Source organism: Nipponia nippon, unplaced genomic scaffold (assembly GCF_047370975.1).
Source record: "Nipponia nippon isolate SJK-2023a ecotype South Korea unplaced genomic scaffold, ASM4737097v1 scaffold_11, whole genome shotgun sequence".
Taxonomy (NCBI): Eukaryota; Metazoa; Chordata; class Aves; order Pelecaniformes; family Threskiornithidae; genus Nipponia; species Nipponia nippon.
The window spans coordinates 26,545,619-26,570,479 of record NW_028262302.1 but is presented as its reverse complement, the minus strand read 5'-3'; the positions used below and the strand labels follow the sequence as shown (position 1 = coordinate 26,570,479).

Sequence of the window (24,861 nt, the reverse complement as noted above, 5' to 3'; positions counted from 1 at the left end):
GCTTCAGATGAAAATGAATTCATTAGTGAAGATCCTCAATGACTGCAGTTTATCCTTCGAGTCATTTTGTATGTAAGATTTGGAAAATTCATTTTGCTTGAGTGAACTCCTGCTGATCCGGGTGATGCTTGCTCACGCCCCGCCAGCAGTAGTGCCCGGGCAGCCTTGCCAGGCACCACACCGGTCCCTTTCCAACTCACTGCTGCAGATTTATTTCTTGCCAAACCCATGGGCTTCACGATGAGGATGCTGTGAGCACGAGCTGGAAACAGCTGTGCAACAGAGCTTGTCACACCAGGCTGGATGTGGCATCCTTCCCTGCGTGTCAAGTTTGGTCCCCAAGCACTGAATTTGGAGCAAAACTTTTATTGCTTTCCCTACAGTGCCTTCATTATCCATTATACTGAAATAAATACATTGCCAGGAGCCCCTGGAAACCTCCGGGAAGGGTAGGTAAGCTTCCACTCCCAAACGCTGGCCACAGCACAGAGGTTAACATTTCTGTTCTTGCACAATGTGCAAGACCCAAGACCCTTCTGGGACATTTTTGGAAAGGGATACTCAAGAGCTGCTGTTCAACTCCATCAGTGCCCCTCCACAGACCCCTGTGTTGAAGCCGCATCAGTGGCTGGGCAATGCCAGCAGTTGCTTAGGTCTCTGGCAACCTTTTATTGTCAGAGCCATTGCATCTGGGCATGGATTTGGCCAAAATGCACTTACCAACACAAAGTATGGACCTGCCCGTGAATATTCCTGCCTGGACTCTGCTAAATGTGACCTTTGAGCCCAGGAATGAAATCATAGGTGCCAGCTGAAGGCAGCACCAGGGTCCACCAACTCCTCCCAAGACGTGGAGCTGGTCTCACACCTTGTGTCTCCCAGGGCTGTCCTTGGGGTGTCCCCGTCAAGGACTAATCAGCTCGTGAGCCATGCCGACCTCCCCCACCTCCCACACCCATGCCGCTGGCCCCCTCCCCTCCAGGCAGGAGCCCTGTGGGGAAGCCTCATAGCTCCATACGTGAAGGCAATGCTGAAGCATCCTACAGGCGATGCAGGCAGGTACAGCTTAGCCGTCACAGCTAATCTGCCAAGAGGGATTGTGTGCTCCTCTTACTGCATTGATGGTAAAAGCAGGGACACCAGAACTGTAGCTCAGCCTGTTCCTACAAGGAGCCTGGGGAGATTTCCCCCACCATCTGCATGCTAAGAAGCCTTTTGCTGGACAGAAAGAGAGCGTGACACATTTCCACCACTCTGGGAAGAGATTTTCAACATTTACCATCCTACCTTTGGGTTCTGCTTTGGAGGCTTTGCCCTCAGAGCCCCGTTGAGAGCCAGCCACAGCCTCCCCTTCCCTTCCCAGCACCTTCTCTTCTGTAATTGCGAATTTCAACTGTTTCCTGTTTTGGATCCCTCTTGTGTCTGCTGCAGATTTCTGCAGGCAATAAGATTTATGTTAGACATGGGGTAAATCTGCAGGAAATCAGACTGAGAAAAGACAGAAGTTGAAGAGACTTAGAGTAAATAAAAAAAAAGCACTGTGCCTGGCAGGTGGAAAATTTGTGTTCCAAATACCACGTGGTTCTGTGTATCTATAACCCACTGGCTAAACTTCCATATGTGCATATATCTTAGCATATATGCATGCTAATAATGTAGTGCGCTCACATGTAGGCATTTGGTCATAGAATCATAGAATCATAGACTCTTTTAGGTTGGAAAAGACCTTTAAGATCATCGAATCCAACCGCTAACCCAGCACTGCCAAGTCCACCACTAAACCATGGCCCTAAGCACCACGTCTCTCCATCTTTTAAATACCTCCATGGGTATTCACAAACCCATTGCTTGGCTGGCAGAGGCAGGGACATTGGGAGGAGACAGGCTGATGGACAGAGGCTCACAGCTGGGCAGCGTGATTATGAAGAGTCATTTCTTTAGGAAAGAAACCGATGGAAAAAACCCATTGTCATTGTTTATCTTCTTTCAGCAGGTTTTGTTTTTCAGTGGGAAAAGTCAGCAATGCAGCAAACAGCTTCATGAATATACATATTGGTTTTGGCAACTACCAATTAGCAAAGAATGTGTTCATGCAATCCCCAAACAGCTATTTCCCTGGGAATATCTTGTTTTGAACAAGCCATTTTTCATTAGAGAAAATACACACACTTGGACAAATAGTTCTTGCTGGCTCTTGTTACTAGAGGATGCTGTAGAGGGGCGGGCAGCCACCGCCACGGGCCAGCTGTGTGCCCCGCTGGCTCACTGTCCCACCCTGTGGCCTCCACCTATACGCAATACGGCAAAAGGACACATACCCAGCCCGTGTACTTGCACGCAATAACACAATGCATGCAAGGACATCTGCAAACAGGACTGGGAAGGCAAGTACAAACCCAGCCTGTACACTTCTTACTCACTCTCAAGTCTTTCTGGTTCTTCTGCTTGGATCGCAGGTCCGTTGAGGTGTGTGCGATGACGTTCACCTGCAATAGGCCTGCTCTTTTATGAAACATATGCAGCACCCACAACTGAGACTCAGGGGTCACCAGTGCCATATTACTGGGGTCTTGAAAGATTTGTGCACAGAAAAATGCACAATCTTGAAAGATTTGTGCTCACGGGGCAAAACGGAAAGGGCAAATGAAAAAACAAACAGAGACACCTGGCTATATGTGAAGATCAACAGTGTAAACATGTCAGTGTTGGGGCTCATTACAGCTACTGGAAACCCAGCTAAGGGAATTTGGGGTGTTACTCATCACAGCCTATGGCCGACACCAGGTAAATACTACCCAAAAAGTCGCAGGCTGAGGCTCCCCACTGCTTGTGTCGCCCCTGCAAGCCCAGCATGAGTCCTTGCACCGACCACACAGCGTGGAGAAAGAAATGCAACACTTGAGTCTTCCAAGCAATCACTTCATAGCTTTACCTGAGAGACAGTGAATGCCATGAACTACAGATCAGGAAGACGAGGCGCTTCAAGTCAGATATGATGGACAGCTTTTTATTTCCCAATGTATTAATTTAACAAAGTGCTACATTCCATAGTTACAGTATGAGGAGTTGTTCTTGTCCGAAATAGAAAACCACAAGAAAGCACAAGGACTGCTAATATCGCTCTGTGGAAGCAGTGCAGTCCAGAGAAACCTCACCTAGGGTGAACATCTGGCACAGGAGACACCTTAAAAAATCAGCAGCTGTAGAGTGCGGGCGCATTTCATCAGGGCAAGAGCTGCATGGCAGGCAGGCTGGTTCCTCTCCTTGGAAATGGGGCTGTAGGTGCCGAAGCGGTTGCGTAATGCCTACGATAAATTCTGGCTTGTGCTATCAGGAAAACCCAAAACAAAGGCAAGCAACTCATCTTGTGCTGAGTCGAGAGATTATTATTGCTGCAGCAAAGTTGCCATCGCAGCTGTGCCTTTGCACGGGGCCGAGGCTGCATTAGCAGTGTCACGACCCACCTCTACGTTCAGGGACTTGCAGTTCACCTAGCATGGAGGATGAGGAGGGCACTTTTTGGCTGTTTTTCTTCTCCTGTCTCTTTCAAAAGACTCTGCTTGCTTGGCAATACAGAGGTATAGATTAAATGAGTAGAGCATTAAGAGACTGGAGGCTTCAGCTCCCACCTGAAACCCTCCTCCCCTCCCTGCAATCTGATAATTTCAAGCAAATGAATCAAACTCCAAGAGTTGTATAGAGAATATTTTTAAGAGCCCAGTCCAAAGTCTACTGGCCTTGGAAGAGAAGGGAAAGAGCTGAATGATGCTTGTGCTTTAAGGACCTGCAGAAACTGCACTGACGACAGGGGCACTGCAGAAAACCCTGTCATAGAATCATAGAATCATGGGTTGGGTTTGGGCTGGAAGGGACCTTAAAGATCATCTGCTTCCAACCCCCCTACCACGGGCAGGGACACCTTCCACTAGACCAGGCTGCTCAAAGCCCCATCCAGCCTGGCCTTCAACACTTCCAGGGATGGGGCATCCACAGCTTCTCTGGGCAACCTGTTCCACTGCCTCACCGCCCTCATGGTGAAGAATTTCTGCCTTATATCTAATCTAAATCTACCCTCTTTCAATTTAAAGCCATTACCCTTTGTCCCATCACTATATTCCCTTGTAAAAAGTCCATCTGCAGCTTTCTTGTAGGCCCCCTTCAGGTGCTGCAAGGCTGCAATGTGGTCTCCCTGGAGCCTTCTCTTCTCCAGGCTGAACAAGCCCAACTCTCTCAGCCTGTCTTCACAGGAGAGGTGCTCCAGCCCTCTGATCATCTTCATGGCCCTCCTCTGGACTCACTCCAACAGGTCCATGTCCTTCTTACGTTGGGGGCCCCAGAGCTGGACGCAGTACTCCAGGTGGTGTCTCACGAGGGCAGAGCAGAGGGGGAGAATCACCTCCATCGACCTGCTGGCCATGCTTCTTTTGATGCAGCCCAGGATACGGCTGGCTTTCTGGGCTGCAGGTGCACATTGCCGGGTCATGCTGAGTTTCTCATCAACCAACACCCTCAAGTCCTTCTCCTCAGGGCTGCTCTCAGTCCATTCTCCACCCTGTATTTGTGCTTGGGAAGCACTGTCTGTGCTCCAAAGGCTCCAACAGCCTTCACTGGGACCCAAGGCTGGTTTTGGCTCCCTCTTGCCTCCACACTAAGAACTAAACTGAAGACATGGGGAGCCTCCAGGCTCTGGGGCAGGTGCTATCCAAAACCAGCTATTCAACAAACACCTCCACTTCAAATGGACATCAGCTGGGATCTCTCTGCCCTGCTGAGTGGCTCAGAAAGTTGGCCAACAGCAGTCTTCTGCCAACCAGCAGCTCCCAACCAAGGCACCTTGGTTGGTGGTGTTCAGAGCCAGAGACAGGCCTGGGAGTGAAGCTGGACCACAAGCAAAATCTTTGGGCAGCCCTTCTAGCCCACGTCTGGCTCCAGCACAGACTAGAGAGCCAACACTGAACTGTGCATTCAGCTGGACCTCCCTTTTGGCTACAACTCTCCTGCTTGCTCAGTTTGTCCCACCATACTTGTCATATAACAGCTCCAATATTTGCAACCATTTGTCAGCCCCACTTATGGCACCGTTGATTTCCAGCATCCCAGCCACCCACTCCATGTCCTGGCCAAGTGAAGCCTGGTTCTTGAGGACATTAGGGCACACAGCTGATGCACTAAAACAGTGCCTTCGTCATTCTGACTGGCAGCGTTGCCTTTAATTTCTTAAGTTCATTATGTTGGGGAGGGAGAAGAAGAGAGACTGTGAAACTGATTGCTACTGTAAAGTCAGTGTATCCCAGACTGTGGATTTATTAGCATAATGGAAGGCCACAGCACCTCCTCACCAGCCTTTCCAATCCATCAAATTGATAACCTATCCATAAAGCTCTTCCTGCACTGCCGGAGCTGAGGTACTTACGCTCAGACCAGCAGCCTCGCTCATCCATCCCTCCTCCTCCTCCCGACCAGCCAGGAGCTCGGCATTTTATCGGTTACTTAACACAACTTGTGCCATTATCGCACACTGCGCAGGCACAATACCATTAAGACGAAAGCAAGAGGAGCCTGTCCTTCGCAGGCTGTTATTGCACAAAACCCTGCTGATCCCCAGCTGTTTGGGTCTTGCTGGTACATCTGCTCTGTTCTGCAGTATCGCTGGCAGCTCCTCTTTTCCAGTGTTACCTTGGGTCTCTCTTTCAGGCTACAGTTGCATGCAAAGGACTCAGCCAGCCCAGCTACCGTCCTTTCCGCTCCAAGACAGACTCCCTCTTGCAGAGAGGCCAATGCCCTTTGTCACTGCTTATTCTCCATGCCTCCCTGGCTCCCAGGGTAAAGCATTTCAAGAACATCTTGCAGCTGCCTATGTAGTCTTGTTCCCAGCCTGCCTGTTGCTGTACTTAAAAGACAAGCCTTTCTGGAGATGATCTCAAGCAAACTGGAACGGAGGAGAAGTCATTCCACCTTGTGACCCTCATCAAGCCTTGCCAGGAACAAATCACCAAAGAGCCCAAGGGACAATATTTCCTGATTCCCAAAACTGCAAGACAGCCAGCAATGCTCAACTGGACTGTTAACACCTCCCGATGACCTCCAAGCTCTAAGAGACTTAGGAATGAGAAGGAAATAGGGAGAGATCAGTCCAGAAGGAAAAGTTGTTCTTAGCTTGGACTAATCATTTGTTATGGAAGAAGGAGGCTTTAATTTTGGATAGGGGGCACCTGGACTTAACAGTGGGCTGCCAGTCAGTGCCTGTTAAAGACAAGGGGCTGTTTTTCGCAAAGCAAAATTCTCCTGGTCAAAGTTTCAGGAACAAAAAGGGAGAGATGCAAGCACTGTGGAGCCCTGGCTGGGAAAGCCTGTCCTAGAGGGACTGGGGTATGAAGACTCCCTAACATGTTGATGGACCGTGTTTTACTGTGCCTCCCCCAACCTGCTTCCCAGGCACTCAGCGGGATGAATGCGTGAGGGACCACGTACAGCTCTCCGACTGAAAGACTAGCATCAGTAGCAGCATTTTGAATACACATTGTCCCGCCTGTCCTTCTCCAGGTGACTCAGTAGATGTGTGGGTAAGGCCTACAGGAACGTACTTGGGCTCTGAAGAGCACTGCTTGTTTGGAGCTGAACATCACGTCTGATGACTTAATGTCCAGAGGAGGCCCTGACCCTCTCAAGAGAGAACTGAGCTTCAGGCAGGTCTTCTGAATGTCCTGCCTTGCAAACACACTCACATGCCCATGAGACATTTGCTTACCATCTTCTACATCTACCCTTCACAATCTGACCGGCCTTTTCACCTTTACAAGGAATGAAATCCTGCAACTGCCCCTCCTCAAACTCTCTTCTGACTTCTTTGAAGACTCAGTGGGATTTAATCTCAGTAGATGTGTGGTCTGGCTTTATTTGTCTAATCAGGTCTCCGCCAGCAACAGTGTTCCTTGTACGAAGGATGACTCCCCACAGAACAGTGATTCTCACCTCAGAAACATGAATGTTTTGCATAAATGTCAGATTGAAGTCATTTCACAACCAGATACAGAGATAAAGTAACGCAGCCCTTTTTCTAGCTATTTTGACAGCATTTCTGTGCAAAGCAACATTAGTTTCCCCTGCTCGGTTCCAGTAACATCTCAGACCCTGGCTATCTCCCTCTGCAACCCAGTCCTAGCAGCCCAGGCAGCATGGCAGCTTGCCCTCGCCCCGTGCCACCCTTGGTCTTCACCTCCACAACCCCCTGCGGCCATCTGTCCTACAGCTTCACCTTCTCCCCCATGGCCAAGGGCTCCCCAGTGTGACCATTTCACCTCTCCATAGCAGACATCTCTCCAGCTGCGGCTGCCGCTGCTTTCCAACTATTCGCCATAAATCTCTCGACACCAACAGCCACCTGCTCCGCAAACTTTGGTGCCTTTCTGCATTCGTCGGTCTGGAGACAAGACCCATCCAGATGCCCCAAAGCTGCTGCCATTCATGCAGCTTTCAGGGGCCGAAAATGCAATTTCCAGTGGGTAAAGGAGACAGATGCTCTGCTTTCATCTCTATGTGAATGCCGCCTTGTGAAACAGATAAGCCAATAACTACTGTCCTTCAAACAGGAGGCAGAAGCTGAAGAAACCCCTGACCTGCCTCTTCTCTTACCGACTTGCACACTGAACAAAAGCTAAGAGATCCATGCAAGACTATCCATCAGTAGGTGAGCGCTGGTATTTATTGTGCTGTAACAGACAGTGCTGGTTGAAAATGGACTACGATTTTTGTTGTGAATCAAGTGTGGAGGCCATTCCTGTGTGTCTCCAAGAAGTGTGGAGCAGAGCCGAAGGAAGAAAGAGGGGGTGAGAGTTGGGGAACCAAGTGCAGAAATGTGCTTCAAACTGTATCAACAACACTGTACTTGGGCACTTCTCAGGTGGCAAGGGATACAGTTCAAGTGTATAACTCATTAATTAAGCAGAGCAGCTAATATTAGCACTAATGAACTTTAGCTCAGGTAATGTAACATTTAAAATTAACAAATTGGACAGAAGTCATTCACAGTAAAGATTTCCATTCCCGGGTTAGGTGAGAGCTATCGTTATGATTAGATTACTGCCAGCCAGGACCAAAACAGTACAGCAGGATAATAGGAAAATAATCATCCATATGCATCAGCTCCAGCTGTAACAAGATGCGCTGTGGATCTGAATGAGGCGCCGGGTACAAATGTGAAATCTCACTACTGTATCAAAACAAACATCACTGCGTGGTACACGTAGAGCACAGCATGCCGTTTCGCCGGGGTGGTACCGACCACTGCTCGGTGGCTCGGGGCGGCGGAGAGCAGCGATGCAGCAGAAAGTCACTTGTTCTTTTTCTCCCCCTCCCTCCTTTTAAAAGTCATGGGCTATCACAAGGGCACTGCAGTTCGATTCAAAATTCATCTTCAGAGCTGTCAGCTAAGAGCATGACTCGGTCTTGCATGCTGTTAAATTCCCTCTGCTAGGGGAAGAAAAGAAACATGAAAGACCTCCACATGCAAAAAGGAAATGTTGAGCATTTGGATCCCCCCCATATTCGAACTGAGAGGTCCCGGGCACCTCAACCCAGACAAACCATAACCATAACCAGGCTGCGCTCGCTTTGCAACCAAAATGGGTAACAGGAGAGTGGGTGGGAACAGATGGGTTTTTTTCCTTCACAGTTGCCATACCTTTCTTTTATGTCTCTTTGAGCCATTTCTCCTTCGGCGATTCATAATCTTAATGCTGTAGAGTGCTCCTAGGATAAAAAGGGCTCCGGCTATTCCGACTCCTACAGGAACCAGCATCCCCGACATGTATCCTGCCTATGTGGAAAAGAGAGAAGCAGAGCAGCACTCAAAAAACCATCCTTTCAGAGTCATCTTCCACCAGTCTAGGACTACAACATATCCCTACGCCGCTTTCGTCAAAGTTTATTGGTTTTGAGTCCCTGTCACTCACCTGCATAGGATAAGCCCTGCTTCCAGGATCACTAAACAAGCCCCCAGCCAGCCCCACTCCAGGACCAAGCTGGTAACCTCCACGGCTCACTCACCGTCACCTTTTGCTAACAGATATTGCCTTGTGATAGCTGAGACACTGCAGTGTTTGCCTGCCTTTAGGAGAGGACACAATTTCGGTGCAGAGTTGCAAGTGCTGGGCTGAAGAGTCTGTTAATACGGGTACACTTGTGAAGGAAAACCTCGACTGCCAAGGGCAGGCAATCTCGAGCCACAACAAAGACCTGTGGCCACCCAAACAGCTTCACTACACGCTGTGTAAAGTAGGCTGAGTGCTGCTCTGCGCTCCCCAGGTACCGCCAGCATAAATCAAGGCACGAGTATACGTCTAGCCATGGTCAACAGAGCTCAAGCTGGAGAGTCGAGAGTTGCCGTTATCCGGACTAGCAGCACGGCACTGAGTGGTGCGGTGACGAGTGCCACGGCACCGCGCTGCCCACAGCTCTCCGCAGCGTCCCGCAGCCCTCGGGGCGGCAGGAGCAGGCAGAGGAGAGCACGGTGCAGGCAGAGGAGCCAGTGTGTAAGAGCCACCAGGCGAGACAGCAGGCACCAGGCAGGGAGCCGGCAGAATGGGCGAGGAGCTGTTTTTGGAGAAAGGCTGCGCTGCGAAGCAGGGATGCTGACCTCCATCATGGGAAGTGGATGGCAAAGGGACCCAGCATCCTCCTGGCCAGCTCTGATTGCTGGAGTGTGTCTTACCATGGCCAAACTGCTAAATATACCTCCAGTAAAGAGTATTACACAGCTCCCATGCTTCCCAGAGACACATTGGCATGGGAAAGCAAGTCCCCCAGGACCCTAGTGCCATATCTCAGCACGGGGACAGCAGAAGCTGCCCTCAGCACCCACAGCTGGGTCTCTGAGGGAGCTGAAGTGCAAAGCCAGCCTGTGCTCACACCTCGCAGGGAGAAGAACCAGTTTGTCCTCTCCCTGCCCAGCCCAGCCTGAGCCTCCTCGACTTTGTACTCAAAATCTTTGAACCAAATGCTTTTGCTTTGCACGGGAAGGGGTCACCTGCATGAGCAGGACAATGACATAGAGACAGGGCATGCACACCTTCAGTTGGCCTTAAGGGAAGCACAGCAAATGTAAATCAGCTCTAATTCAATTGCTATGACCCATATGTGTGCATTGCCCATTAAAAAAATATAGATAGCATGACTAATTTAAAATTACACATTTAAACATTTAAACTCCTTTGGAAAATATTCCCAAGTGCTTGTTATTTTATATTTCACTGTTTGAAATGAAAATTAACCCAAGTTTTAAAGTGCCAAATTGCTTCAGCGTCCTCACCTAATTGAGGCTGGGGGTCTCGATGGAGTAAGGGAGGCAGGCGCAGCCTGGCTCCCTCCCTCATTAGCGCTGCCTTTGCTCACACTGCAGCAACAGAGTCCTCTGCTGTGGCACTACAGCTTTACCCTTCAACATCTACACCCCCCAAAATGGGTTTTACACCTGCCAAGGGACACATGCAGAATCAGACGCCTCTTAGCAAGCCTCAGTCCATTGCTTACAACCACTCATCTTCATCTGCATTCCCAAACTGCAACACAACTTACAACACACGCTTACACTGTAATTGCTTTCCTTCCATAAACCACTAAGTGGGGGAAAAAAAAAAAGCTATTCAGTGTGCACTGCCCTGGCTTTGAACGCTTACCTGGAGAATGAAAATAATTGCTTTCATCTAGGGCAGATACAGCGCTCACAAGGGCTGTTTCGCTCTCCCAAACCCCTCTGGATCCTGCTCGGTGCTTTAAATAGTAACAACTTTGTGCCTGGATCCCAAGGCTTGAGGGATCTTCAGCTGCATCGTGCAGGTTCCCTGAACGCCCTCCCAGAAAGCCCAGCCCCGCTCAGCACATGCGCTTGGAAGGGGGCTGCATGCCGGCACCCCAGTTCCCAAAAAAGGAGGTTAGTGAGAGCACAGCCAAAAGACTATCTCTGCGAGGCAATTAAGGTGCCTTAACTAGGTGACCTAATTAGTGCAGCATGGGTTTTTCTATTTCTGGAACTTTGCTGCTGGCATGGGCAGTGAGGGGAGACTGGAAATGGCTTTTTAGCTGCTGCCCAGCTGAGTTTCTGTATCAGTAACCACTGGTTTTAATACGTGAACTCTCTAGCCTGTCCGTGAGCCTTTATCACGTGTGGCCAGCCCATGCCCTTTTACAGGCTTCCCCCAACAGATGAACCAACAATTTCTACCCCAAAAGCCTGCAATGTGAAGCAGATCCAGGACCTGTTCTCCCAGCCCTTCTGTGTCGCACAGCCCAACTCATGAGGGCTTCTGCACTTGCCTGGTAGGCTACCGCATTTCACAGGCACCTCTGAAGCCACTTTATCCCTTGCCCATGGGGAAGATGCAGCTTCTTCACAGATGCTAGGGATGCTTTTAATACACCCAATCCATGACCATGACCTTCCTGGCTCCACTGGACTTTGAGGTAACAGCAACAGAGGACTTCAGAGGAACCTCATGTCCATTATTCGGCATACCAAATGCAATGTTTGCACAATGTTTGCAGGAGACCAGACATAAATCTGTCACTGACCCGTGCTCCTGGTCCCACACTCCCCACACCCTTCCCATCAGGGCAGGGCAGCCCTGATGGACACAGGAGGACACATCTCTCAGGGACGGGGCCATCATGTGCTAGCATACTCTTTTGGATGGTGGGACTGGAAAATAGAGAGGATAAGGCTCTGCCAACAGTAAATGAGAGGGGCATGTATTATGACGGGTGTTGATAAACTCAACAAGCAAGAGGAGGCAACGGGGTGAGCAGGTTTACTTGGGAGTGATTTGCTTCACCAGCATTTGGTTGGCAGTGGGGGAGTGGTTTTTGTTGGGCTTTTCTAAGGGAAAATGTGAGCATGGTGGTGAAAGATCTGCCTCCACACATCTGCCGTTCCCCAAAAGATGGAGGTGGCCCAGGGCTGAGTCTCTCTTTTAAGTGGACACTAGCAGATCCCCAGTTACACCAATGCTTGTGCTGGGCACTGCCATGCAGTCCAACACCTACTGCAAGAGGTTCAGGCCCTACAGAGCAATTCTCTTGGAGACTGGACCATGCACCCTCTCCTCTACAATGGGGAAGGACAGAGGTAGCCAACAAGGTGCTAAGAGGAAAGAAGTGAAAGCTACGGCTTCAGTGAGAAGACACCTGATGCCCCCGAGCTTGTGTGATGCTGGCTGGGGTAGGTCTGTCACGAGCAGGTGACCCTTGCATGCTACATTCACTCCAGGCACTCAACCAGTCTTGGTGTCTGCTTTTTACCTTCGTCAGGAAAACCATTCTCTGTCCTTTCAGCATCCGCTCTGGCTGAATCCCAGGCCAAGGTGCTCTGCTATGAGCATAGATCACACTAGACATGCCTCCTTCCTATTGTAGGCAGAAAACCAACTCAACGAGGGCTGGGTAGGAACCCACCTTAACCCTTCCACTCCCCAGTCCTGGAAAACAGATACCCAGACCCCGTCGCTCTCTTCAGACTTGATGGTAAGGTGCTGCTGAAATTTGGTGGGGATCATGTGGGAAGGCTGGGCTCATTCAGTGACAATCTGCTCAAGCTTAGAGATGTATTTTCAGGGGCTGGAGTTTCCTATCGAGTCATCATTCCTTGTGGTGGGTTTCTTCTATACCAACCCTGATCCCGTTCAAGAATTTCCAAGCCCGGTTGAGTCACAAAATATTCTTGTCTTAAAAACACTACTGTCACCTTATATCTAGCTTCATGGCTTTGCCATCATCAACACAACATTTGGAAGGTTTCACAACCATTTCAAAATGTTAATATTTGCCCTAGGGCAGCAGCGCATGAAAAGCTATCAGTGCGTGTGGCTGGCACAACTCTTGATTTCGTGTACCACCACCCTGTAACGCCAGGCAGAAAAGATCAGGGTCTGTTATGTTTTCAGTCTTCCTGGGTTTGCTCTTTTTCCTTCCAGGAATTTGCACCTCTTCTTGCATGTGGAAGCCGGAAAGGTATCATCCAGAGCTGGTGGTGTGGCACACAGGCTCTCGCCAGAGAGGACCACCAGATCCTCTTGACTTGGATCTAGAACCAAGCTTAGGATTTAGAGTAAAGGGGTGGAGGTAAGTTAGAGGGCAATATAAAAAAGTAACTCGGGTACTTTGAAGAGAAGGTGATTTTCTAGTGCAGATAAGTCTATCAAATACCCCTGTCCATCCTTCTGCTCTTAGTTACTACTCATCAGGGATGTACCGTGGATTTACACCACTATATACAACAGCAGCATCTGGTTCATTTGCCTCCCAGAGAAAATTTTAAGCCCTCTCTCAATTGTCTTTGTAGAGATAATGAACTGCACTGACAAGAGTTTATTTATTCCTGCAAGTAAAAATGTTTGTCCTTTTAAAGTAATTGAAACACTGAGCCTCCTACCTTATCTTTCAGCTTCTCCATCCAGCTTCTCACTGAAAAATAAGACAAAAAAGCTGTAATCATGTTACTTATGTTATATTAATTAGTAACAAATGATAATGAAAGTATTGAAATAGACACTAATTAACTTGACAAGCTGATAACACTTTTCATTAGATTTCCTCTCTCCTCATTCATGAAAAAGAGCAAATGCAGCAGATCAACACAAGAAACTCTTCAAGCGAGTTGGCAGGCAAGAAGCTCGCTTTTGCTTGTGCAATTCACATCTTCAGAGTGATTAAAAAAGGAAGATGAAAAACAGTATTTCAGGTTGTGGGTTTGTAACCACCACTACTCATACACACAGTGGGATGAAAACCTTACAGCGTGGCTATCCTCTTCCACTGGCCTCCTCCACATCAATATTCTTCCCTCTATTTGGCATAGCCTGTAACAATACCTAAAAAAGTATTATTCCCTGTCTTTTATTCCCCTGCTTTTCTGGAAGCAGCCACTGCCTGCTCTGGGAAGTCACCATATAATATCTGAGGACTGGGATAGCACTGGAGGTACTAATTTACTACACCAAGTAAATTTATACTGCCATCACAGAGACTTTCATTTCCTAACAGTTAATATAAGTCCCATGAAATATGATACCCAAGAATTAAAAGTCTTTAATGGCATGTACTTTGGGATGAAATATTCAGCTAATCTCTAAGAACTGCAAGCGCTTAGCAGCGGGTGCACAACTTATTAACTCCACAGGCAACTGGATTCTTCTGCACTGCACCAACGACAAAATGCTCAGGCTTTGAGAGATCCGCTAGTGTTTTAACGAATTCCTGCTTATAGGTAAGAGGCAAGAAAACAGTTAAATGTTGGGTTTTTTCAGGGTTCTGCAACTGTGTTTTAAGGCCTGGTCAAGGATCCCCATTTCTCCAGGAGGACAATGCTACAGCCGCAAGGGCAGTCTTGGATGCACCAATGTCCTTCTGAGGGTTATTTCTCCCAGGATGCATTAGATCCTAAATGTAACACACCTTTTATGGAGGGAGACCTTATTTCTAAGCCTGCTTTCTTATAGAAGCTCCTTCAAAGCTTGCATTAGCAGTACTAAAGCCTGCCTGTTGGCACGCGCACATGCACCCTTCGGGGTAACTGAAATGAGAGCCTTACGGTGAGTGGGGAGGGTGCAGCAGCAGGGCCATCAGTAAATGGCCTTTTAACGTCTCAGATACAATACGGAGAAGCACAGCAGCTAGGAATTAATAAGACTCAGCCCAGACGTCAGCATCACTGAATTAAACTGCATCATTTTAACAAGTTCAAAGTGATTTGAATACTCCCTTTTTAACTATTAGTAATATAACACTTTCCAAACAGAAGGATCCCAAATTACCTAGAGGTGAAAAAAGTATGAAACAGGCACAGGAACGTACATGCAAACTTGCCTATCTCTGACAGGTAGCTAAGAAAAAAACTTAGTTATCCAGGAGACATACTCAGACACCCACAGCACTAGAAGACGACAAGATGTCTACTTTTATCAACTCTTCCCACCATTAGTCCTGACCTGCATGGACTAAGGCATTGTAAACTCAATTGCTGAAGGTGCCGTCACCATCATCCTCTGCCAGTCCAAGCCTGCGTGCCTTGAATTTCTGGTGTTTCACTCCCAGGGGAGTACCAGAGAGGAAGGAAACGCATGGCTGCCATGCGCTAGGTTTCTCAGCTGGGTTTCTAGGTGTAACACTAAAGCACTGGGTGTAAACATAGACTTTCAAGGAGAGCCCCTACACCATTGCCTTGCTGACAGGCATGAGAGTGACCAAACACCCAGAAAATTCTGCTTAAAACCACAAGTATTGCAAACCAAAGGAATTCATCCCCAAATCCTTGCCGAAGAGCCTTCTCATGACTCTCGTGTTTAATGATGCTATCGTGTTTTATTCCAGGCTGCCAGGAGGAGTGGTGATGGTGACTCAGTCACACAGTAACAGCCACAGCTTCAAAACCACAGTGCACATTTTGAAGCTTTGGACCGATGTCCTCTGTGCACAAGCAGACAGCTACACGCGCACGCACAGTGCGTGCACACAGCCAGTGAAAGCCGCTGTGATGCTCGGTTGGCCCCAACTCAAGCTAAGCACAAAGCCTGTTTTTACATGTCTTTCACAACAATTATATGGGATTGGTGATCTCGTCAATAGTTGAGCCACTTTATTGCAGCTGAACAGCAATGGTGACTCTAAAGCAGCAATTAACTCTAGAGTATTTCTGACAAGTTAAAGGCAGGGGCTGATCTAATAATATTCTGCTAACTACTTCCAACAAACACAGATTCTGGCTTCATTCCCCTCTGCTCCACGAAACGACAGCAGCACGTCTGTTGGGACCCCAAACACTACAGTACAAACCTTTATTTGCTATTTATACAATTGCTTATTATTAAACCAGACCTTGTTTTCAGCCGTGTAGAGCACGTCAGACACCTCTGTGAATCAGCCCAGGCCACAGGGAAAACAACACAACATGATTTCTCCCAGACGGGGTGCCTATCCAAGAGACGCTCTAACACAGGCACAAGCTGAAAGCCTCTGACCTGTGCCAGAGGAAAATAACGGTCCCAAAGTCAGCATCATTACACATCATTATCCATAATTAATATTCTGAACTTGGTCTTGGAAAAGGGACATTGTGGGTGGCACCTTCTCATGAAAATGCAACACTCTCCGAGCACACAAGGTGACATGCCAATGAGGCCAAGCAAATAATTAGTAACAAATACTCTAGCCCATGTATTTTTCGTTATCCCCTTTTTTGTTCCTTCCCTGATCACTGAATGTCCTGAACAAATGGCAACAGTCTCTGGGTGTGAAATTACTAACAAGTGTTGGCAGTGCTGGCTCTTCTTCCGTGGCATTTTAAGGATGGTGACTAGACCAAACTCTCTGCTTCAGCTTAATTTTGATCCCTTGGTTTCATGGGGAGCCGAGTTAGATGAGTGTGGAGCACTTCTGAAAATTACATACATAATCTGACATTTCCTCAGTGATTTATATAATGTCTGCATCTCTGCAAATTAATTTTAAATAACATATAGCTTAACATTAAGCAGGTCAGGAGCACGGATCAGGAGCACGGTTATCTGGCATTGGCGTCAGAGCAGCCCAGGATGAATTCAGACAGTTACAGATGCACCGTGCTATTTTTAGTCATTTTTACCCAGCTTTCCCCTTGAAAATGTGCAGCCAGCTATTAAAAAGCCACGGTGCCAACTAAAGAAGTTAGGCTAATTTGCAGAGGTAAGCAACAGCCTGCAGTGCCTGCCTGGCTCTTCCATGGAGGAACCTGGTCCAAAGGGACAGTCAAAAAGCCCGATGATCAAAAAGTTTCTGAAGTTTGGGGTTTGCCAGGCGCAGGCTGAAGACTCAGGAGAGGGGCAATAGGTGACATTTGAGGGTCTGGGGTATATGGCACTGGATGGCCCAACACCTCCTTTCACCACTGAACTCTTCAATGCTATAAATCCAAACAAACCCTCGTGGGAGACAGCTCTTGTATTCCCATCCCTCTCCTTTCCACTGTGTCCTACAGCTTTGCATCCCCTACAAGAAGATATTCAGCCAGCTTACCCAAGCTGCTCATTTGTTTTTCGCAGAGCTCCTCTTTACAAAGGGGGTGATCAGATATAGTTTACAATGGTGAATCGAAGTGGAAGAGGTTTGGAAGCTGCCTCCAAGTTCGGCTGGAAAGATCCACTGACAATGAAGCATTTGCATGATTTACATCAGGGGAAAATCCAGTATTTGTCACTTCTGACCAAAGAAAATGAAATTAAGGTAGCATGACAGACTATATTCACTGCAAGTCTAAACCACAGTCTGACACCTTCCTCCCAGGGAAGCGTCTGTCCTCTTGGTGCTCTGCTCAGGGATCTCCCAGCACCCTCAGCGTACGGCCCTGCAAAGTCTCTCTACAAACAACTCACCTGAAAGGAGAGGGGATGTTAACTGGGGACAAAGATCTGGAAAAAGCACACCAAACATTTCTACACAGTAACTCCCACGGCTACTGTGCATCCTCACCACGGAAAAAAGTGGGTTCACATGTACTGTTACTGGAATCATAGAGTATAGGGTATGTCCAGTTGGAAGGGACCCATAAGGATCATCAAGTCCAACTCCCTGTGCTCTCATTCCCTGAACCCTTATCGGTGGCCTTCACTCATGATCTCACTTCTTGTTGCTGTTCCATGGACTGCCCGTCTTCAAATAAGTTCCTTTTTATTAGTCAGGTCTCTTGAACCCCGCTTTGTTCTGGAAGCTGCAGGGTACTGGGTGCCAGCGCCAGGCTCTGCCTTTAAGCCTCACCATAACACAACATCAAATCTCCTGCCAAAGGCTTTCCCCTGCTTTCCTCACCACCCCCCTCCGAAATCAGGAGCACAAGTCCTCTGGGCTTCATGCTTTGCCGACTTCTAGTAATCCTAATTGCCTAATTATCCACTCCAATGCAATGATAAAGCTGCTTAATAATTCTGTTCACTTCTCATTCATTCTCTCCCTTCCCAGATAAGAAAATGCAAAGACTTTACCTTCTGGTGGAGATTTCAATCAATAATTCATGCCCTCCTGCCATCAGTTCCGTCTCCCCCTTCCCCTCTTGGATGCCCTGCTGCTTTATCTTGTCACTTTAGTTTCACCTTATCAGCTTGTTTTAATCATACTCGCTTTTTTAATCATCTAAAGCAATTCTGTTTCTCCATGGCAAAACTGGCACATTATCCCTCTGCTCTGTGCATCTCGCTGTGTTTTCAAATCCAGCATTTACATCTTCATTCCAGAACTTCATCTTGATACTGATGAAGGTACATCCAGCACCTTCTCTTTTAATAATTCTCCACCACGACCATTAGACCAGTGGTGAAAATGTGGCACCCAAGCTCCTATACACTCCCCAAAGGGTAGAGAAAACAGCTGAAGGATGGTTTTATGGTTAAGCTGGAGCTCAGGTAACCTGACCTGACTATTACATCTGTAATTCCTTACATGCAATGCGATGAGAGAGCTGCACCAAGCTTCATTCCGAGAAATCAGAAAATATCAGTCACCCCAATGTGCTCGGGGCATGAAAAGATTTTGATCTCACAGCTACTGTTAATTGCTTTCACGTCAGTCTGAAATCAGAGGCATCCCTATCTCAGGAACCAGAGAAGCTGTTTAAGGACAAGGGCCCCACTGCGGCAGATGACAGTCCCCACCGCAAGTGATCTGTGCATCAGACCAGATGCAGGAGGCAAAGACGGATGGAGCCAAGGAGCAAAGAGAGCAGCAATTTCTGAGCACTGGCAATACCTGCCATGGATGTTGGGTTTGCTCTGCCTTCCTCCGGCCAGGACAAGGTCTTCCACCGACTCACGGCTATGGTTGTTTTAAGGCAGCAAAAGGCCGCATTGGCATATTTGCAAGAGTGTGGAAATTGTGAATACGTAGTGAGGAGGCTTTTGTAGGTCATGGTACAGTGAAACATAACTGCACCTTCCAGCCGATGCAGCTCAGCACAGCTCTGCCATCACCTTTTTCCCTAGGACAAATTCATTCACCTCTTCCATGCCTGGCCGCTACCCTGCTCTTCCCATTCCCCATCGTGAAACGGCTGGGGTTTGGCATTGCTTCGGTTGGGGCTAACAACTGGTGGTAGTCAGGAGGAGTAAACTTGGTCCTTGATGGTTAGACTTTGCTAGAGACCCTGCTGCCAGAGCAGCTACCTGTGTAAGCTTCTGCAGTGAGAAAACGGGACGTAACTGTCCTCTGAAGCGTCTCTTCAATCTCCGTTACATACTTTAGAGCAAGAGATTTGCTATAGTTAGTTCTCCTCTTCCCTCACTTACACGCACAATTTCCAAGCTGTATTCCTCATTCCAGCAAAGGAGAGCTGGTTAAAGTGTAAAAATTAAAGACAAGATAGATTATTTTAAATCAGTCTGTCTACGCCAAGAAATTTGCCCTATTACATTACAGATTTCATCCCTTTCTCTTGCAGGTGAGACTTTCTTTTAAATGAGACTAGTGGGAACAATTTTGCAGAAATGCTGTGTGCTTCATCTGACAAGTTAATGGCACAAGGCTGCATTGGCTCCTTTTCCTTAAAAAACACAATTGGCAATTTACTTACTAGCACAAATAAATAATACAGAAAATGGCATTTGGCTGGAAGGCAGCATATTTTTCATTCCAGAAGAAAAACTATACCTACTTGATGGGAATTTTGATGAATGCATTTCCCCCCATGCCCAACTCAAGAAGACTTGAAGAGTCGGATAATCAAACAAATGTCAAATTGACAATTACCATTGAGTTTTCAGATAAAAAAATTTGGGTGGGTGATCTTTGAATTAAAAAAGTGAACTTTAGTAGTTACCATGCAACTGTCTGTCCGCCCAGCTACAACCCAAGCCTGGCTGCACACTGCCGCCTGCCACGACCTACCCAAACCTCCTCAGGGAGGAAGGGAGATGGGGAGGACAACTCGCCACGCTCACCCAGAAAGCAGAAACTAAAATGGGTTTCCTAACTCCTTCCCTGGCCTTATCAATCCTTTTGACACTGCCTTCCCCATGGTATTAGGTGAGGTTTCTCCTTTTCCTTTTCCTTGCACTTTTTAAGCTCTTTTCCACTTTGATCTGTCCACACTGAGTAGCCACCTGCTGAGCTTCTGCCTTTGCATTTCTCTGTAAACTCAGTTCTTCTGTGGTGCCTTGAAAACACTTGTTGGTACAGACAAACTATTTGTTTCTCCCTAAGTCATCCCAGACAGGCGCAACATGTTAAAAGCCAAACTAGAAAACCTCTTGGTATCCTAAGAGTAAAAGGCATCAGCAGGTCATTGCTGTGAACTGGCTGTCACAATTCGTTGTATGGTTAAACATTTACTGGATCACACCGTGTCCAAAGGCTGCGTGCAGTCTCGGAGAGGAAACGCAAACCTTGCATATGGAAATGGCAACGCCTCCGCCGCAGCACACGCTGGACCGGGTTCTCCACCGCTCTGCCCTGGCACAGCTCCTAGGGCAACACACGGACTTACCAGCAGCAAGAATCCACCCTGCTTTAACTAATAGGTTTTCTTGTGTGCTGAAAATGTTCATATTCACCAACTTCCATTCATGACACAGTCACAGTGCCCATATTGGGAATATAAAGCAGCCCTATAAATTGAATTGGGATGCCTTAGCTGCTCACCGGCTCTGCCACTTGTAGCTAGCCCTCCTCCTCTGTAAGATGCACGTCATCACTGCCTGCCTGAAAGGGAAAAAATGTTTGCAAGACTTAAGGTGTATCCCATCAAACTTCAGGCACTTATCCGAGATGCCCAAATTAAAAGTCTGTCTACCTTCAACTCCCAGAGTCACGGAGGCAGAGACCGGCACCTGCACAATGCCATCCACCCCACTCCAGGTCTGATTTTTCCTCTGAAGAAGCCCTTCTCTTCTGCTGGATAGAGACATATGAGCAACTTTGATGCTTCATTTAGAGGCTACTGCACTAAATCGCCTGGATGTTTTCAAACAGCAGGTTTCACTCGAGAGAAGTGCAAAGCATAGAGACAAAATGGGTGAGGGTGAAGGAGGAAGCACAAAGGCGGCGAGAACCTGGAATGGAGCACACACAATACTACTATTGACACCTATTGTGATTTATTGCACACAGAAGCTGCCTGATTCCTGCTCTGACTGATATTATGTTCTGTCCCTCTCCCTGTAGTCCAGCCTCCGTACCATGAGTCTTACTGAACCAAGAAGATAAAGAGAAATACCTTAAAAACTCCTAAAAAGACCTAAAATGCAATGGCTGCTCCACAACATAGATGTGCCACGACTGCAAGATCTAATATCCTGAGGCTAAAAGCAAATACAGCATGGTATCATAGGCAACAGTGAACATTTCCATTCAAAACTCCAACCCCTGGGTTCCCTTGGCTGAGACACGACAGACAGCAAACCCTGATTTGGGTCTCAAGGGCTTCCAAGCCTGGCAGAAGGTCTTCACGCTGCATTTCTTCTTCAGCTCCTCTCCAAGGGAAGCAGCATGCACGAAGCAGGGTAGTGCTTTCACAGCAGTTTTGGGTTCATCTTGTTGCTCTTTGGAGATTTTTAATCCATTCTCTGGGTTACGGGAGTCCAGGTTAATACCCCTCACCTGGTCCCTGCAGCGAGCAATGAGGGCACTTGCACAAGTCCTTCCCAGCCCAGCGTGATTTGGGCTGGGGGAGCAGGAGCCGCAGAGGGACTGTACATCTGTACAGCAAAATTTTACAAGAATTCAGAGTGCAGGGATTGGCACAAACTCTGGAAGAGATGTATTAGAGCCCTGAAGAAAGCACTGAAGAAGCCCTGAAGGCTTTCTTTCATGGCTCTTCAATTGCTGCTTTTATGTAGTAATATTTGGATAGTGGTACGTAAATAAACGACACACAAGAGCTGTCTTAAAAAGGGTATTAAAGCTGCAAAGTCAAGACACATGAGGAAAGAAACACTCCTTTTTGTATATTCAGCAGGATACCACTTCTAATTGCCCAATATTTTTTCTCAGAGGTTTCCAGTGAAAAAATTATTGATGGTTTATTTTTTTCCCCTCTCTTCATCCACTGGAGCAGGTGAACTCCTCAAGCTAAAAGTTTCTCAAAAAGTCTGGGGCAAGCAGCACGGAAAATTTTAGTCCAAACAGTTAAAATTTGGCAAAGTTATCAAGAACTAGAATAGGAAGCATCTGACAAATTTAATGATTGGCACAGCTGTTACTGCCATGCAAGCCACACACATGTACAGATTTACACGGCAATGCCTAATGAGGGAAGCATTACCCTTCCGTAGTAAGCGCATTTCAACCTTAATGACAGGTTTTTTACAAAGCTTTAAGGTATGCTGAGATCCTTAGCTGGCCGTTATCTAATTTACAGCAGCTGAGGACGCGGCCCTAGAACATGAGTTCTTCCTACCGTCAACGGGCTCCGTGTTGTGTTGCAATCTGCTCAAGTCATCTTGGGGATTAGAGAAAACAAAGCGCAATAAATAATGGCGCGGAGCCGCTCTGCGGCGGTTGGGAAGCTGTGCCATCTAACGCCACCAACACAGAGAGCCACGCTACAGAAATGTACTTACATTAAGCCAATCTTTTAGCTCTTTCTGGCACCAAGTCCCCCTGAAATCGCCAGTGGTTTTGCCTGAGCTACGACTGTAGGATTTGACCCCATATATTTGTAGAAAAAGAACATGAAATGGAAATTGGTCCCGTGCTACCTTTTAATGCCCATTTTTCAACAAGCCTATTTTCCACTCCATAACCCAGCACCCTTTCCCATAAGCTGGGAAAGACAGATACATTTTTGAAAATTAAAACTAAATGTCAAGTTGCTGTGATGGGGGGAGTGAAAAAGCTGGGCAGGCTGCAGATGGAGAGCGCCTCACGCATCCCTCTGCTCGAACAGCATCTCATTTCTGCTGCAGGACGGCAGCAAAACAAGTTATTTGACTAAATACCTTCCAAATCTCCAGCTGAAGCCACGTGATTTTCGCCTCTACAGAGAGGAAAGGGCATTTCTCCATGCAGCTGCTCAACCCACTCATTCGGCCCTCTCTAACTGCAAGCCACATAGACCTTCATGTCCTCCCGACAGAGCTCGCATCCTTAGCTACTTTTAAGGATCAGCAGCTAAACTGCAGAATTTCTTTCAGTACTTCAGTTTATGTCTGATATTAATCAGGTTCAGAAAAGATTCTTGGTTTGTTTTTTTTCCTTCCATAAAGAGCAAATGTAATTTTCAGAATCATTTTTCTTGGCGATGCTGTATGAAGGATTTGCCTGCAGCAAGCAAGGCTGAAATAGGGTGTTTTCCATTTTTTTGTATTTAAGAAAAAGAATGTATTTTTCTTATTTCAAGTTTTGGCCTTTATTTCGGCTGCCAAGATGCAGCAGCCATCATGAAATGACATAAAGATCAATAAAGTACTAAATGGTTGGAAATGAAAATGATGGAGTTGATCTTTAAGGGAAAAAATAGATATTGAACTGCATTTTCAGCAAACAATTATTCTAGTAATTAAACCACAAAGCCCTGAGCATCGATTAGATGCTAGAAATAAAATCTGATTTTCTCAGAGACTCATTTTCATGCAAATACTTAGGAACATGAGCAGACTGAGCACTGTCCAGTGTTAGTCGCAAAAGGAAAATGCACTTGCTTGTATTTGCTAACAGAAAAAGTCTGATCCCACATTCCTCTTGCATCAAGAACTGAACATCGATTCCCACGGCGATTCGATGCTCTTGTGATGAAACACCAGATGGGGACTTAAGGTTCCTGACGCTGGTTCGATAGCCTTGCAATTGACTTCTTGTGTAACCACGGGCAAGTAAATTGTGTAACCACAGGCAAGTAAATTAATCTCTGTTATTCCATTTCCCATCCTTACCATGGGAATATTAAGGGTATAATACATAATATTTAGTCTGTCTTTTCTGTTTCTCTTGTGAGTTACTTGTGTCAGAGCCTCTTCCTACATATTTTAAGAGCCCCTACTCTAACATCTCCATCTGGATGTGATGTTCTAGAAGCTAATACAGTACATATATTAAATCACAGTAAAATGGTCTTATTCAGAAACAAATGCTCTTTAGGAAGCCATTAATTTAAGTACCAAAGTATCTAGGGTGCTAAGGAAAAGCAAATATATTCTCCCTTCCTTACCCTCACTAGCATCCACTCAGACTGTATTACCTGTTCTTGAAGACAGGACATGCAGAGAAGTTTTTAGCAAACGTTTGCAGGGAGAAGCAAATTGTCAAATAAATACAGGACCAAAGAGGGAAGAACTCTGCTGCTCAGAAAGCTGCTCTGAGCACGTATTCGCAACAGAAATTGAACCTCATCTTACTCCCGCTGCAGGAAGGAACATGAAACGTGGGACAACAGACCAAACTCAGCCTTTCCCTACATGCGAAACTCCGCTAACTTCAGCAGAGTTGCACTGTTTCCACCAGAGGACGTGCCCTGCCCAGGTACGCTGCCACATTATACGCCTGTAGCGTCCATTGATACCTTCAATAACATAAGGAAAATTATGCATGCTGCCCAGCGCCAGGGAGGAGGTGATACCCATAAACCTGTGCCTGCCTGGACTTCATACTCAGTGCTAATGAAGGGTCTGTGAAAAGATGCTGTTTCATTTAATTCACATAGTGCTTTACCAACTGTCCACTAAGGACAACACGAACCTGACCGAAGACTCAAATACAGTATATATTAAGCTGAAAATGGTCAATAACCATCTCCACTTATGGTAAAATTCACAACTGTGAAGGCTGAAAATCTGTGAATCGAAGCATCCTTATCCAGCTGGGGAAGAAGGGAAGAAAAATGTACTAGTTTCATTAGGCAGGTGAGGGAAGTGAATGGAT

At 47.0% G+C, this 24,861-nt stretch overlaps 1 protein-coding gene across 6 annotated transcripts in view; it reads right to left on the bottom strand.

Moving 5' to 3' along the window:
- Positions 1–2,993: 2,993 nt before the first annotated feature.
- ARMH4 (armadillo like helical domain containing 4) overlaps positions 2,994–24,861 on the bottom strand; it is a 76,224-nt gene continuing 54,356 nt past the window's right edge. For 4 of the 6 annotated variants that reach the window (XM_087748041.1, XM_087748040.1, XM_087748039.1 and 1 more), the window contains exons 6-9: positions 13,421–13,452; positions 12,292–12,396; positions 8,681–8,815; positions 2,994–8,469 (exon numbers count right to left, since the gene is read on the bottom strand). In XM_087748041.1, the coding sequence (XP_087604167.1) occupies positions 8,401–8,469; positions 8,681–8,815; positions 12,292–12,396; positions 13,421–13,452 (341 nt within the window). In that variant the 3' untranslated portion in view covers positions 2,994–8,400. The remainder of the gene's footprint in view (positions 8,470–8,680; positions 8,816–12,291; positions 12,397–13,420; positions 13,453–24,861) is intronic. The other 2 variants (XM_087748043.1, XM_087748044.1) reach the window with 2 other exon arrangements.